This window comes from Leptosomus discolor, chromosome 27 (assembly GCF_034619465.1).
Source record: "Leptosomus discolor isolate bLepDis1 chromosome 27, bLepDis1.hap2, whole genome shotgun sequence".
NCBI classification, from domain to species: Eukaryota; Metazoa; Chordata; class Aves; order Leptosomiformes; family Leptosomidae; genus Leptosomus; species Leptosomus discolor.
In genome coordinates, this window is record NC_141417.1 from 2,998,947 (window position 1) to 3,016,001 (window position 17,055).

General features: G+C 39.6%; 1 protein-coding gene and 1 long non-coding RNA gene across 2 annotated transcripts; both read left to right on the forward strand.

Annotated features, from left to right (window-relative positions):
* The first annotated feature begins 627 nt into the window (after nucleotides 1-627).
* LOC147413511 (uncharacterized) lies at nucleotides 628-3,041 on the forward strand. The gene is made up of 3 exons (XR_015184038.1): nucleotides 628-761; nucleotides 1,684-1,792; nucleotides 2,993-3,041. It is a non-coding gene; the product is annotated as an uncharacterized LOC147413511 (long non-coding RNA).
* Nucleotides 3,042-3,844: 803 nt separating this feature from the next.
* LOC147413512 (ATP-dependent RNA helicase DHX15-like) lies at nucleotides 3,845-17,055 on the forward strand. Its single transcript, XM_086478738.1, has 5 exons — nucleotides 3,845-3,859; nucleotides 5,828-5,942; nucleotides 8,175-8,365; nucleotides 15,555-15,724; nucleotides 16,938-17,055. Exons 1-5 carry the CDS (start codon nucleotides 3,845-3,847, stop codon nucleotides 17,053-17,055), a joined length of 609 nt encoding a protein of 202 aa, XP_086334864.1.

Here is a 17,055-nt window from a genome sequence, read left to right on the forward strand (position 1 = left end):
CCTAATGAGTTGGCAAGGCTGATGTTTGTGTGCAATGGAAACTTTACAGTAAATTCCAGCATATATTTTGTACTGTGATAGTCTGCACATACCCTTGAAATACAGCCTTGCTGTCATCAGTCTCATTTTTTAGAGTTGCATTCAACCTTGATGTTAGATTTTTCTGACCTCTAGAACATGATTATTCAACCTTCTAATTGTATCAAGACAACTTTTTTTTCCATAGAATTATTGGAGCATCAAGAGTGTGTTTAGCCCTCTATAGAACACGTTGGACACATTCCTTCTGCCATGAAAATCTTATCTAAAAATACACACATTTAAGGAGGACAGGGAGCCTGGCAGGAGTTGTTTTTACAAATGAATAAAAAGTAAATGCTGTTCTCTAGGCAGTTGTATTTGAAGCTTTCTGTCACTGATCCAAAGGCTTTTCGAGCCAATTTCCCCCCTCCCCCTTCAGATACATACAACTTGTGATTTCATAGCCAGAAGCTGCATTTGAAACCAAGTTTAAAGCAGTCTTTTTTCCTATTTTTTTTACATAGTTGTCTTACCCATGAGCCGTGTTCATTCTTTTCCTTCTTTCCTGCTCTGATTCCCCTTTCAAATAGGTATACAATCCTCGTATCAGAGTGGAGTCTCTCTTGGTGACTGCGATTAGTAAAGCTTCTGCTCAGCAGCGAGCTGGCCGTGCTGGTCGTACTAGACCAGGCAAGTGTTTCAGGCTTTATACAGAGAAGGCTTACAAAACTGAAATGCAGGTAAGACGACTTTTTTCAGATTGCATCTATGGGTGATACAAGTAGTTGTCCTGGGTTACAGTGTAAAATGTGCCAAAAGAAAAAAAAATATTCTATTACCATCTTCAGGAGCTGTTGAGACCAGGTGGGGCGGTGCTCCCTGCCTCCCCCCCCTCTGGACTATCTCCTGTTACTGGGCACAACAATGCCTTATCGCCTGACCCATCGATAACTCGCTCCTGGGCTATCTCCTGTTAATGGCCCATCAAGGAACTGCCTCACGACTCCCCATCCCATTGTGAGATGCTCCGCCCGGGGAGGGGGGGGGAAGGAGCCAAGCAGTCCATGCCAAATAAAAACGGAGATTTTGAACACCCTAGCCGCTTTTCTTCCACTGGATTCCCAGAGGAGCTTTTCCCCCCACTGGAGTTCCAGAGGACGAGAGCTACCTACCTACCACTGGACCTTCGGAGGAAGACCAGACCCTTTTACCTGATCGCTGCTTCCACAGAACTACACTCATCACTTCAGGAGGACTGCAGCCAGCATCTTATCGGACTGCTACTGCCACCCTAACAGGGTGTCAGGTTGTATTCCTGACTCTTGTCAGTGTAAACTAGTGGGTTGTTTGTTTTTTTCCCTGCCTTGTGTTATATACATATATATATTAGTAAAGAACTGTTATTCCTATTCCCCATATCTTTGCCTGAAGGCCCGTTAATTTCAAAATTATAATAGTTTGGAGGGAAGGGGGTTGCACTTTCCATTTCAAGGGAGGCTCCTGCCTTCCTCCACAGACACCTGTCTTTTCAAACCAAGACAGTAGTCAAGTGCCATACTATCAAACAAAATAAAATTGAATGTTTGTGTAGTTTAAAGTGTTTGGAAGTGTTCATAATTTTCTTTTTTTTTTTTTTTTTTCCCTTTCTTCCCCCTCCCCCAGGACAACACATACCCTGAAATTTTGAGGTCTAACTTAGGATCTGTGGTATTGCAGCTCAAGAAGCTTGGTATAGACGATTTGGTGCATTTTGATTTTATGGATCCTCCAGGTAACGATATCTATTTTATCTTCTCTACTGTCAGTGTTATGTTTTGCTTTCTGAATTCTTTATTTTTGTGAATATTTTATATAATAACATGAGATAAATTCTTTCATGTGTTTTTTCACTGTTTTTATTGTAATCTGGAAGGAATTTCTTTTACCCTGAAATTTTGTGCTTGGTGTTTTATCAAAGTAAGTTTTTATATTGCTGTCTGCATAACAGCTTTTAATGGAACCAAGGAATCTACTGAATGCCTCTTACCTGCAGAGGATAAGACTAAATTATGGGCATTAGAGAATCTGTTACTTGATGCGGTTATTTTATTTTATCGCCTTGATTACACAATCCAATTGTGCATCAGTTAACAACTGTGTGTAAATAAAGTTGGCTAGTGTTTTTGAAGCTGAATACATGTTTTTGGCTCAAATGATAAAGTTAATGTGCATCTCCCTTCTAACAGTGTTAAATGTTCATATATACTTTAAAAATAACTGGGTTATATTTCTAATTGAAAGTGTAGATCAGCCATGTATAAATACATGAAAGTTGATTTGTTCCCCATGCTGCTGAGCCCCCCCCCCCCCCCCCCGCCTAAAAATATAATAATTGTAAGCTTTGAAATAGCCCTGTGGAGCAATTGCTTTCGTTGTGCTGTGCAGAATGTATGATACCTTAGCAGGAAGGCTTTTGGGTTTCCTCCCGTTTTTCTTTGCGGGTATAATATAAACTCGCTATGAGGAGTGCAGGATTAAGACAATGTTCTTCACAGGCTCAGATTTGTGAAAGACTGTAGATATCTAAAGTCGACATGGCTGAGATGTTAGGACTGTATCAATCTGGTTTGTATGGAACAACGGAAAACACATCAGTGCATTGGGGGTGGAAGTGATATTGCTATGATACTGAATATCTCACAATGCCACTGCTGTCAGATTTTTGAAAAGCAGTAATCTTCAAATACTCGAAGCTTTTGATCCAGTTAAGAGTTTTTCTAAATAAGTGATCTCTTCTCCCCCTACCCCACCCCACCACAAGTCATTCATATCTGGATGTATACAACTGAATTGGGTAAAAACTTTGTGTTTGCAAGTCAGCTAGATGGCGAATGAAAAATAAGATGGCTTATAATAATTTGTGCTTCCTCATTTTTTGCTTATTCACAGCAGTTTGATTAATGTGCCTACCTAAATATTTTTTTTCTTTTAGCTCCTGAAACTCTGATGAGAGCCTTAGAGCTTTTGAATTACTTGGCTGCTTTAAATGGTCTATATATTTGAGTTGATAGAGGAAAAATGAGAGTAGTGGAACAGAAATTTCTTTTTAGGCTTCTAAGTCAGGACCAGAAATGTCAGCTCAACCACTCTGTTTTTAAGGCAGTGAAATCTATTTTGTGTTGTGCATTCTTCTGCGCTTCGATAAATCCCAGTGTTTCCAAAAGGGTTTCAGTGTAATTTATATTAAACCATAAGCTTGTCCATGAAATGATGATACATTTTTCAGTCCTTAAGTGGCAAAGCTGAAGAACAGTCATTACTTTTAAAGGGAAGAGAGAAACTTCAGGGGAGGATGTATATTTATAAGAATTAATTTGTGTGCACAGCTGTACTTTGCTGCGTTATGTGAATAGCACTGCATCAGAGCAGAGCTGCTTGTCGAGAGAGCTTGATGAGAGAAAAATGTTGCAAGCCTTCTATTTCATTTCCCAGTGATGTAGAACTGACTTTTATAGTTAGTGGTCACAGAACAAGCAGCAAGATGTAGTCTATTATGAAAATGGGGATATTCTGACTCATAACTACTCTTGTCCTGGCTGTGCTATTTTAGCAGGCTTTTCACAATGCAGGTGTACTGGTTATATGCTTAACTTGGGTGAATAGAGAACAAAAATGTTTTGGCTAAGTGTAAAATCTGTTGCTTCAGTTTAGCCTTACAGTATATTTATATGAAAGTTTTTAAGAACAAGCTAAAATGTTTGTTGCAGAGTTATGATTGTTCAGACTCAGAGCAGATGGGCAGGGCAGAATCATAATAATTTTTTTTAATTAAATGGTAGGCTTAATGGCGGAGGTGGTGGTAGGTTGGTGCCTGTCTTTCTCTTCCCTTCCCCCCTCTCCCCCCAGTCTCTACTATAGAACCGTAAGTCTGTATTTTTGTCTGTGGTCTTCAGCTGATTTGTCTTACTCCTTTTTATTATATTTACCTTTTCCCAGGCCATGATACACTTTTTGTTTTAAGGCACAATTAATGTAATGATAAATAAATTAAAAAAAAAAAAAAGTTAGTTTGGTTGAAGTTGGTTAGTTGGTTAATGCATGGGTTGTAACTAAAATTCTGCTCTTAAAAATCATAGTCGTCGTATTTGTGAGGACTATCAAAGTAAACAGTTTTTTAAAACCAGCAGTATGATTGTATGTTACGGTGCCTCAAGTCCACATAAAGATTGTCAGGCTCTGGATAGCAATCCTTGTATTAATAGCTTGGACTGAATGGAAAACTAGGTACCAGAAAAGAGAATAGCGTCGAATAAATTAGTAGTTTAAATGATTGTATTTTGAGAACAGTGTTTGTTTGTTTGTTTGTTTGTTTGTTTTCTGTGGGGTAGAAAGTGCTATGACTTATTCAAAACAGGGAGTTAAGCCAGTGATAGAATAATTTGGAATTTGCTTTTGTTAGTCTGAGTTTGAAATTAAAATACACTTTATCATTTCTGTTTTCAAATGCAGGACCCAAAATACAGGGTGTTTATTTTGCACCTGCATTTCCATTTTCTTTAATGCATTGGTCTTTCTTGATTTGTTACCATGTGATTCACTGTTGCAGTGTTTATTTTATTTTCTCAATTTCCATTCATTACTCAACATATTTTTCAAGTGTAGTGTTTTGGAGCTTTTATGGGAATTCAAGAATAAAATAAAGTAAAACCATGTAATGCCCCCTAAAGGCCCTGTGTTAGGGACAGATGAGATGCAAAGTGGTGCTCTCATGAGGCTGGTGGGCTAATGTAGTCCCAAGCAGCCGGAAAAAGATAAAGGATTTGTAGCATCTTATTTAGAACAAATTTTATCGAAATAAGCCTCTTTAAAAAAAATTACACCTACTTAAAACAAAACTGGTTTTTTTTTCTCCTGTAGATCTCTCTAAAGTGAAGATCTCTTGTAACTGCTTTCAACATCTCGTGAATTAGTATTGCTACTACAAACCTGTAAGAATGTTGACGGACCGTGAATTAAGTTGGCCTCAGTACTATTTGTGGTCTTTGGTAGTCTGTATTTGGAAAGGGAATATTAAAACATGATTTTTGGATTCAAGTCAGACTGAGTCAGAATTACGTAAGAGAATATAATGATAGAGAAAGCTCATCACATTGCAATTTTAATTTTTTTTTATTTCTTTCAAGTAGTGCCAAAGGACAGTTTAACCTTCCACCACTACCGCTGCCGTCACAGCCTTTAGACTTATTAATACCTTTGTTCACATGTTTCTGTATAGCAGTGCCGATAACAATACCAGCTGGGGAAGAGGACTTGACTTTGCTACTAGACAGAACACACTAGTGGACTTGTGGTAAAACCTGTGCTTGTTTAGAGTGTGCTAGTGCAGTACAGTTTCAGAACTATCTTCTTCACTCTGTAGAGGCTTGCTGAGAAAGCACACTTGCAATGACAGTGTTTTGTTACATGGGATACTAGCTCCTGGTAGAGCTATCAGCACTGGGTCTTGAACTAAGGTCTGTTTAGCCTTCCAGTATACATAAGCAATCTTGATGGCCTTCAGACTAGAGATTTTGATGCCTACATATAGTTCTATTAAAATACTCAGGTACTCTGCAGCTTTGAAACCCTCTTGTCTTACAGATGTGGTTAGGTGTTGATGTGCCAAATCAAGGTAGTAAACAGTCCAAGATGCAGCTGGAGGCCATCCTGCCCTGCCCTGTGCTCTGTGAACTGACCTAGCTAGGCCTTGTTCCTCTGTCTGTGAATGCGTGACTCATCGATGTGGGCGTTTGTGTTGGGCCCATACCAACCTTGTGTAGTCCCACAGTGTTTTGTTCGCCCCACGGAAGCAAAGAAAGCAGCAGATGAAGCCAAGATGAGGTTTGCCCACATAGATGGAGATCATTTGACGTTGCTGAATGTCTACCATGCTTTCAAACAAAGTAAGTGCATACCTGTTTTAGCAAAACTATTTGTAGTACTTTATGCTGCCAGCTGTCGTTCCTGGGTTCCAAGGGCAGTTGAAAGGCTTGGGCTTGTTTTTTGAGCCATTCTGTCGTAATCTTAAATTATTATTTTTTAAAGTGCTGCTTTCCTTTGAGGGAGGGAAACAAAAGCAAAAAACTAGCCAAGAGATTATGTAGTAAACTGATGAGTATGGAGACAAGCCAGGCTTTTAAATCAATGCCAGGTAAGCTTGGACAGAAAGAACTAAGTGTTGTTCCTGTAATTAAGAAATATTGGAAGTTTGTTACCTGACATTAATTGTAGAAAAATCTGCATAATTGCTTAGTAATTTTTCAGAGAGAAGTGCAGAAAATACTGTGAATTTGGAGAAGAGCAGTTTCCTATATCCAAAACCTTTTTAATTCTAACTTTTTACTATAGTTAGGAATTCTGTAATAAGGCTTTGGGATGGATTGAGAGGCAAAGGCGTGATGCAGCAACGAGAATTAGCTTAGGACCGTATGATAAATTCCTTTTACCTCATTTCTGTGTATGGATTTTAGAGAAAAATGTGCAGAAAAAGATGGGAATGAACAGGTAAAGGTAGGAGTTCTCTTGAAAAATGACTATGTAGGTGGCACACTTTTTTAACAGTGACTTATGCTGGTGGTAAGTAAAAAGATTACTCTTAACTGCCAACCAGGTTAAATTAGGTGCTCCTGCTGCATTTTCTGTAAGCAAACCCAAAAGCAACTTTCACCCTAAGTAAAAAGAAACAGAACTGTGCCCCTTTCTGTTGCAGCTTTGATGTAGAAATTTTGCATTGAAACATTCTACCACTGTATCAGTATGTGGCAATCCAAAATAAGGGTATCTTCAGAATAGAAGTCCAAACAAAAGTATTCAGAACTGTTTAAAACAATAGCGGAGAAACTTCTACTAAACACCTGTGAATTGGAGATACTTGTTGCTTGTTTTTTCCATTATCTTTTCACTTAACAGGATCCAGTGTGTCTTGCAGACATTTTGTGCGTGCATGTTTCTGAAAGCCACTGCTTTAATGGACAGGCTACTGAGCGATGGAGTTATTTGGGGAATAATCTTTTGTTCAGTTTCACTGTGAAATTGAGTAGTATTTCTGGGATTCAGGATCAGAATGCAAAATACTGCTACTGTTTGTATTTAGAACAACGTAAACCAGTTATGGGTCATCTAAAATGCACAGTTCCAATGGCACAGACAGTAACGTGCTGTGGTACTTCAACCATTATTCTGCTGTACAGTGTGCAAGAGCTTCAGGATTCCTCCTTCATTTAAAATACATTCTGTAAGATAAAGCGCAGGAAAAACTGAAACTCTCCTCAAATCATGTAACCTTCCTTCTTTTCAATGCAAACAAAGAATAGTCTCTCTACAAGAGATACTTTACGTCTTAATTTTTGTTGGATTATTAAACTGACAAAGATTAGAAGAGCATTGTTTGCGAAATAACAGAATTGGTACGGAGAACTGGGATTCTTGGTTAAATATGCAGCTTTTTATCCTGACAGAATGGCTTAGGCTTGCTGTCTTAACCGATTTCTTACTAGAGCTGTCAGGAGTAGAAACAGTAACTTGGGAGTACAGAATTCTGTTACTTATGCTGCATTTTACCAGTCACCTACAGTTACTCAAACTGCTGTGAGGTGCATCACACTTAGTGTTAGATTAGTCTGTTTGTATAGCTTTTAACTGTTACTTGAATGCTTAGTTTAAGGAGGGTTTTGTTTCTCAAATACGGTATAATTGCGTACAATCTCCTTGTGTGTTCATTGCACACTACAGTTAAGGGTTGTGCAGTATTCCTTACGCTCAGTTATGTTTTACACTGCAGGTTTGGAAGACGATTTCTAGTTGCAGGATGTGATTTTTGAGATGTGTGAGATGCATTGGTGTGGTATTTCAGCAAAACATCAGTGGTTGTGTTGTGTGTATATTATGTTGGCGAGGGGGGAAAAAAAGCTAATTTTCTTTTGTCCTGACCACACGCTTCCTGAATAGAAAACAATTTGGGCAAGTTATCTAATGCAAGAAATGGGCTGAATAAACTAAGAGCTGTTGTCATTTGTAAAGTTTATGGATATTTTTTTCTGGTTCATCTGACTGATCAATTGGTTTGTGGCTGTTTTATTTACTTGTTCTAATTGGATGAAATACTCATTTTTGATTCATGTTTTTTAATGTTGCAGATTATGAGTCGGTTCAGTGGTGTTATGACAACTTCATTAACTACAGGTCCCTAATGTCTGCAGACAATGTACGCCAACAGCTGTCACGAATGATGGATAGATTTAATTTGCCTCGTAGAAGCACAGACTTTACCAGCAGAGACTATTACATCAACATAAGAAAGGCATTAGTTACTGGGTATTTCATGCAGGTATGTGTGCATTCTTGGAGGGAGCATAGTTCAGTGTTTATGTGCTTTTAATGTTTCTGTTAGTATGGTTATTACAAGTTATCAAAACTTTATGAATATTACTTAAATTATATATGGCTGACTATATTACCACTTAGTCTTTGTCACGTTGCTTGGTCATTACTCAAGTAGTACATTCTGAAGTAAGATCGTATTTGGAAGAGAAGTGGCAGGCAATCTTACTAGTATCAAAGTACTGTTTCTGGCATGATCAGTCAGGAATTGACCGCTAACTTCTGAATAGCTGAGGAAGTAACTTCATAAAACACTTGAAAGTAACTGCAGAGTATGTAGTTCTTAAATTATTTGTAATCTGATACAAATAGGGGAAGTATAGTTGTATATAAATATTAATTATATGTAATTCTTATAGAAGAGTATTTAGCATACTTTTCCATATTTATATTTCACTTTTAAATTACATCTGGAGTACTGGAGCAGGTGTGTAATCTCAGGATGTATGCTTTTTGTAACTGGTTTCCCTCTTGAACCAGGATGGTATGGAAGCCAGTCTCCGCTGCTACCTCCTGGATGCTTTGCATTTATGCTAAGCATGCCTCCAAGCTAGAATGCAGGCTGTGTTTTTTCTTTGTTGGGGTTTCAGTTTTGTTGTGTTTGGTTTGTTTTTTTTGTGTAGTCCCTTTGTGCTGTGGCGTTTTGGTTTTTGTTTTGTTTTTTTTTTTGTTTGGTTGGTTTGTTTTGTTTTGGTTTGTTTTTTTTTTTCTCTTCAACATTTGTCCCTGAGGCTAGAAGAGTCCCTTTGCTGGCTCTTGCAGGCCCAGGCATACAGAACCGTAAATGGGAGTAAGTCTTCATCCGCATTGACTCTGGACTGTTGCGATAATATTTTTTCCTAGCAAACGTGCATTCTGATGCATCTTGGCAAGACCTCTGCTAGACCCTGGTATCTCACTCCTGGAGAACACAACCTTGTTACCCTGAAGAGGCTGACTAGTTCCCATGGCATTTCCTAATTTTTCCACTAGAGCCACGCTCTAGTGATACTTGAACACAAAAGCTTACCAGTTGGAAAGGGAACCATTGGTCAGTGCCATGCAGGTTAGAATGGCCAGCAGCTTGGCAGGCACGCACTTACCACATCCTCACTGGGGCACAGACTTGGATACCATGTATGTTTAAACACTGACACGCCCCACCTCCCCCCGCCCCCCCCCCCCCCCCCCCCCCCCCCCAAGGAAACAGTGCCTTCCTCAGGGCTGAGCCAGCCAGGCTGTAGCAGAAATATGTTTTTGGAATACAGGGATAGCAATGTCAGCAACTGCATTTCACTGTAATGCAAATAGGAGATTAGGGCTGTTGGCTGCTTTTAAATATTAAAATGGTTCTAAAGACTGACTTGCTGTAACCGTTCCGACAAGCAGGCTAGTCAGTCACTGTGTTCAGTCCTTGCTTTTGGGACATGTTTTCTTCATTTTTCTTGGGGGGCGCCTTAGTACATGTTCCCACCTACACCTTTAGTTCTGTAGATGTTTTGCAAGACAAAGAACAGTACTGCCCAACCGTCTTTGTGGGTCCCCACCTGGCTGAGGCAGGTCTGGTCGCCGCCATAGTTGCGCTTCTGTTTGGCAGGGTACGCTATGGCTTACTTTGTTGGCTTGGAGCTATAGGAGGGCATGTCTGTGGAGGTCTGTGTACTGTCGGTTTATGTTACTCGGAGTGAAGCTCTTCCTCTAATAGATGCTTTCCTGCCATGGATGTGGAACTGCGCTGTTGGTGTAGGTAGCTTTTTGGTCTCTACTGCTCAGAAGTTAAAGATCCGACTAAGTATTTTTGCTGTGAATAGAGTAGTAAGCTCACGTAGATTAAAATTAAGGCCTTTCCAGAAGTCGTCTTGGGCTTCCATCATCAATAGTTGTTTACTACCCACTTCACTCAAAATGCCTAATTGAATTTTTGGGCTGAATCAAGAGCAGGTATGGTGGACTTGTTGAAGGCATTTGGAGTGGAAGCCATTTCAGCAGTTTCTCTTTGCCTTTGGTGTGTTTGAGTCCACTTTAGTTGGGTTTCTTTGACACTCTAACCTCCATGATAGTGTGATACTTGTTTGACCTTGACTGTCAACCCTTCTCTCATTAATTCCATGTTGCTTTGAGTAACCTTCAGTAGAGAACTTATAAAAATTTGTAAATACTTAAAAGACATGTCATTTGCCAGCAACTGAAGTACTTAAAAATGTAGTCTGTAAGCAGATATTCAGGATCTGGCGTTTGGGGACTTCTGTTTAGAAAACCTGAGTAGTGAAATGCATACATCAGTATTTGTGGTTTTAGTACAGAACATGCATGGAATTCCAAGTCTGAGCACTTGCACAGTGTGTGCGCTTACAGTAGAAAGTCTGCGTGTAAGGTGCCATAATGTCTATGGGCACCACACGGCAGAAGTTGATCCTTCTAATTCTTTTTAAGTTTAAAAATGCAGTGTGAAGTGGAAAAACCAGCAGCAGCCATTGTTCTGAAGTAGTTCTTATTGACTGCATTGGTTTACACTTCGGTAGTTGCCTAGTGCCCTAAAACAGTTGCAGAATTTTGATGCAGGAATTTCTGTACTCCTGAAGGCCTGTGGTTGATGTCAGACAGTGTGGGCCTGTATTAACTACTGAAATAATACTAATGATATAATTACTACTCAGTGCTGTAAATTTGCCTGCCTTCAGTTGTGTGTCAGTGACTGATACATGTGGAAATTCTGCTGGTGACGAATCATCTCTTTGCCCTTCATATTTCATTACAGACCTGAATTCCAGTAAATCCTGCCATAGACAAGCAAAGGGAATAGTAAAATAGTTCAGAACTGCCAACAATTCTCTGTGTAGAAAAGCTTCTGGAAGAATAGATATTGATAAGAAATTAAGTGTCCTATAACATTTGTGTGCTATGTCCCCAGTTTCTTCTAGATTTTATAATGGAAAACTTTTATTGGCATTTTTCAGTAGCTATTTCTAGATCACACAGTAGAATATGCCAAGTAGATATAAAATAGAGCTCACTGCAAATAAAATACGTCAGAGAAGTAGTGCTTTCTCAATACTTTAGTGCTAGACATATTCTGTCTTAAGAAGGGAGAAATTGGAAAATTGTACAACTGTAACGCAATTGTGATTTTGGCAGCAAAACTCAAGAACTAGGTAGAGAGGATTATTTACTCAACAGAAGTAGAAAAACTAAGCTTACCATTTTTAAAGTGCTAGTAGACATGTAACTGAAATAACTGTATGATAAAGACTAAGCAAAAAATAATTGTACTACAGGAAGTGAGCTAAGGAAGTGGTTTGAATTGAATTGGAAAAGGCAGGCAAATGCCAGAGTATCTTAAAGGTGGGTCATCTTAGCGACTTTTCTTTTTGAGACTGATATTACCAGTTGTCTTGAAGTTGAGTTTATCTAGTAACAAAGACAGAATAGGAATTGATAGTTGAAAATTTAAGTCAGAATTTAAAGGTGGAACAAAGTCCTGTGGTATCTTCAAATCAAGTTTGGAACCTTTTTTGGAAGACATAGGTCTTAGTCAAACACAGGCTGTATCAGGGTCACTACAGAGGATGAAATTAAATGACCTGTGCTGTTTGGGAAGTTAGATGTGAGATGATTGGACTACTAATTAAAATCTTGGTACTACTCAGTCTTTGGTGCTGTTTCGTGTACAGAATGATGAATATTTTTTGAAGTCTTTACATAATCAGGCTCCTACAATAGTAGAACGGTAATAAAATAAACCCATGACACACAGGTGGTCACCAGTGCATTTAATGGTATTCATTTTGCTCTAAGAATCAAGAACAGCTTAAAACTTTTTAATAGCTTCAGAAACACTGTTGTGTGCTCTGCAAGCAGAAATTTGAGAATCCCAAGCAACTGACATTGTTCCTTTGGTGCACGCTAACATTTAATTTTTTTTTTTCAAAAAGAGAAGAAACAATAATTTCTCTAAACTGACTATCAAGACTAGCCTGCTGAAATTTGTACCCTTAAATCTAAAAAAGGCTGGATCTTCTGATAGTGATCCTGCTTTTGCCCTTTTAAGTGTATTTGGATTTACAGTGTTTGACTAAAGATCCCCTGGTTGGGCTCTCGAGGTTCAATGATGTGGTGGAAAATAAATAAGCACCAACACACTTAAAATTTCAGAGGAGGGTGTGTCATTCTTAATAAAGTTGCGACATCCTTGAAACCTCTGTTATGACAACTTGAACTAAACGCTTTCCCTATAGTGGCACGTGCCATGGTGGCCACTGTTTCCGTGTGGGTTTGTTGTGTTGATAGACGCCCTATGATTGCCCTTAAGACATCAGCAGGAGGGCTTTCTTGGTCTGCAGAGCCACCTCTTGCAGAGATGCATGGGCTGGCTTGGCTCTTTACGATCCTTTTAGGAATTGTGCTTGTGTAGCTCCTTAGGTTGTGTAGTCAATAGTGTTAATAGTGATTCCCACCACTTACAGCCCCATTCTTTGGTCAGGTAGACTGATTCGTAAATGTTTTATACTAAGGCTGATTCCTTGATGATCTCAGGGTTCAAGTGTTCCCTACCACTACTCGTGGAAAAAGGAACCCCTTTCCTAGACATGTTTTGTATGTTTCTGTGGTTTCAGTGGGAGCTCCTGCTTTTTACGCTCTGAAAAATGCCCGGGAGTCACAGGGTGGTTGAGGTTGGAAGGGGCCTGTGGAGGACATCTGGCCCAATCGCCACAATCTATTTTGCAGGCACTGGAATGGGTTGTGTGCCAGACGTTCAAAGGAGCATAAGCGTGTAGCTGCCTCCCGTGTGTCCTTGCTCGCTCCCTTACGTCAGCCTTGGTGCTTGCCGGAGCCCATTCTGAATTCTTTTAGCGTGGTGATCTGGCAGACCTCTTACACCTTCAGAGAAGAAGCAGAATTGGCTCTGTCAGCTGGGCTGAAACAGCTCAGGCCAGGAGGGAGCAGGAAAATGTAGTAGCCGGCAGTTAGATCATCATGGCTTGGTGTGGGGCCATCGCTTCACCGTGCGTGTTTCATGATGGAGTGTTGCCCTTACTGAACCTGAAGCTCTCCACCAACCCGTGCGCTAACAAGTGTACTTGATAGAAACCTCCAAATAGGGTAAATACTGTAGCTCAGGATTGAAATAAGTTGCAATAGTATGTAACCACTTAAAGGTGACTTATCCCTGATATCCATGTTCTAAAGAAATGTGGTTTTGTTTTGTGGTGTTTGGTTTTTTGTTTTTTTTTTCCTTAACTGAGGTTATTGCAGTCCCTGTCCTTCCCTGGAAATCAAGACCTAGCTGTACTTTTCTGTAGCATTTCTTTTTCTTTGAGTACGCTTAATTAGTTATTTCAGAATCTTTTCACTTAGTTCAGAATTACACAAAGTAAACAGGAAATACAGGTCTTTAATTATAAATGACAGGGAAAAGAAAATGGTGTGTTTGGGAAAGCTAGATGATAAGACTTCACTGTTTTAATACAACCTGAGTGATACTGAGGTGCTAAAGGTAAATGATATTGATTTAAATTTAACAACACACTGTTTTCTCGAATGAAACCTAAATAAATTAATTTTGTCCTTTTATAGGAAGAACCTAGATAAAGCACCTAAATGTTTTTGTATGCATGCTGTGCTCTTGATCTGAAAAATGAAATTGATTAAAAAAACCCAAAAAACCAAAAAAACAACCGAAAAAAAAATACTTTTTTTTTTTAAAAAAAAAGGCATAATCCCACAGCAACATATGTGATTGTCTGTGACAGATGAGTTTCTAGTCTAGTCTGGTTTGCAGCTATAGTGCTATTTAATTTTGCAAACGTTAGATTGAGTTGGATGAAATTAAGCCTAAATTGTTACAGACAGTGCGCTGTTAATCCCCATTTAAAAGAGCCTCTGTTGGTTCCCCAGGCACGAAATAAGGTAGCAGTGTAATCTCTAAAATCTTGGGTGAAAAGACTGTTGAAATACTTTGTTCCACTCCTAAAACATGTTCTGGATATTAAAGTCATAAAATACAAGAGAGAAGCACGCTCAGAATAAGTGATTTGTTACTAAAGAGATATTCTGACTTAAAATTTGAGGTAGCTATTCTTTAGAAGTCCTGGGATTTTAGTCTAATAGATGGAATTTATGTTTGACTCCACCAAAAAAAAGGTTAGGTATACCTAGGAGTTAAGAAAACAAGGAAGAACAGAGTCTACATTAAAGCAAGGCAGCTAATGATGATCGTATTAAAAAATGTCTTTCAGACATTGTCTGTCCTCCTTAATCTTTTCACAGTATTTTTGTGTGTGTATATAAAGGTCACCTTGAATTACCAGTATCAACAGGTTAATTTCAGTTACCTGTTCCGTTAACTGTTCTTACAGAGGATAGGTATCCTTCTAAGGCTGTCTGCTTTACCAAATCCTAATGAGCTAGGTATCGGAGCATCTTGGTGAGGTCGGCATTATTCCCTTTCATAGAGCAAGAAGCTTAGTCAGAGGTTAATTGATTTTCACCAAGGTCACAGCAGAAGTGTGTTGCTGAACCTACATTTTGCAGTTCTGAAGATCATGCTGTAACAAGACTGTGCTTATTTCTGACATACTAACTTCCCATTCTTACTGGACTAACATAATTTTTTTCAGGCCCACTGTGTGAGAGGATTTGCAGAATAATATGTGCATCAGTAAAACCACTACCGAAAACTTGAGAGGACGGCACTGTAGCTTACTGGTCCCATAGTAGCTACTGCAGCGAAGGGCTTGAAACAGACCACAGTTGACTTCACGTGATGTCACAAACCTGTGCAGTAGATAGTCCCTTCCAATATTTCTGTTTGCATTGCTGTTGTTCTAATAATGGTTCTTCTCTTTGGGTGACTGTTTTTGTATGTTGCTTGAACTGTGTATTGGAATATACACTTACCATGGCAGTTGGCAGAAACATCTGGCATCTTGACTGAGTCTGTAAAAAAAAAAACCAAAAAAAACCCCAAACCCAAACAAACAAAAAAAACCCAAACCAAACCAAACCAAAAACCTGACTAGTTGAAGTGGTCAAGCAATGTGCCAAATTTAGATGAGGTTTGAAAGATGTAATATTTTGTATAGAACACTTAACAGTCAGCTTGAAATCGCCTCATTTAAAAATTGCCTGTATTAATGGAAGACTCTCTTCTTGCTTAGGTGGCGCACTTGGAACGAACAGGGCATTACTTAACAGTAAAAGATAACCGGGTGGTGCAGCTGCATCCCTCCACTGTTCTTGACCATAAACCGGAATGGGTGCTCTGTAATGAGTTTGTCCTTACAACAAAGAATTACATCCAGACATGTACAGACATCAAGCCAGAATGGTAAGCCAGAAGCCTTGAAACAGTCGTGACCTACTGTAAAGCTCTTACTTTTTCTTTTTCCTTTTTTAAATTGAGGTAATGCCTTTCACTTTTCCTGAAGCTAATATTATTGCAGTGGTTTGGGGAATGGCGATAGCATGGACTTGAGATCTTGTCAATGACTAAGGGTTTTCTTTGTGGATACTTGTTCCTGTTCGTGTGAGTTGTGTGTGGCCCTCAGGTGCCCAGGCTCTGCAGTGTGCAGAGAGATGCTTGACTTAAAACCAGTTACTGCAATAAGCCGGTTGGGAAGGAGCTGCTTGGAGCTGCGAGGTTCGGGGATAGGTCCTAGCACCCGCTTGTGTCCTGAAGTTGAAAGATAACTGGTAGATGCCTCTGTTCTCAAGATCTAGGACCTCTCTTGGCATAAGTGTTTTAATTTTTCCAGAAGAATCCGTACAGGATTTGGTTGGTGCTGCCTTAAAATAGGAAGGAAAGAAGTGGTAATGTTGGTATGACCTGTCTTGTCATGATAGTTCTTTGTCTGTAGAGCTTATGTCAAGGAAATCGGAGGCCTGATCCTCTGCAGGCAAGCAGAGATCTGAATTGTCTTGCCTCTCGTTAAGGCTGTAGTTAAACCACCAAGCTGTAAGCTTTGGGGACACGGGAGGCTCTTCAGTTGTTGTTGAAGTTGTGCAGAAAGTTTAAAGATTCATAAGCTGGAAAACGTAGTGTATATGTGTTGTCGGTAGTATTCTGATGGAAAATAATAGGTGTTTGAATCCTTCCTTAGAAACTTTTTTCTGAACAAGTGCTGTGAAGCCTAAAGCAGGATCCTGTGGCCTTCGCTGCATTTTCAAGCCTAAAACAGCAAAGGCTGCACTGTGCTCTGGCACAGACGGGTATTTGGGTGGACTTCTGGGGCTTGGGGACTCTGACAGGAAGCAGCAGCTCTGACTGCGTGGGCCGCTGCGGTGCATGCTGCAGCAGCAGCTCTGTGGGTCTGCACGGGAGCATCCCACCGGACTCACGTGGGTGCTTTTTTGCTTTGGACTTGGGCTCTTGCACAGGGTGGGAGTGAGATTTGAACGCGTGTGTGCAAACTTGCCTTAATCCTACAATCACAGGGTGAGCTGAAACTAGTGGATAATCTTTGTTTCCCTCAGTTGTAGAATTTCTGTAGGATGCATCTTAAAGTTTGAGTATTAGTAACAAAATCTTCCTTTTTTGACAGGCTGGTGAAAATTGCCCCTCAATATTATGACGTGAGCAATTTTCCACAGTGCGAAGCAAAGAGACAGTTGGATCGCATCATTGCCAAACTTCAGTCCAAGGAATACTCACGGTACTGA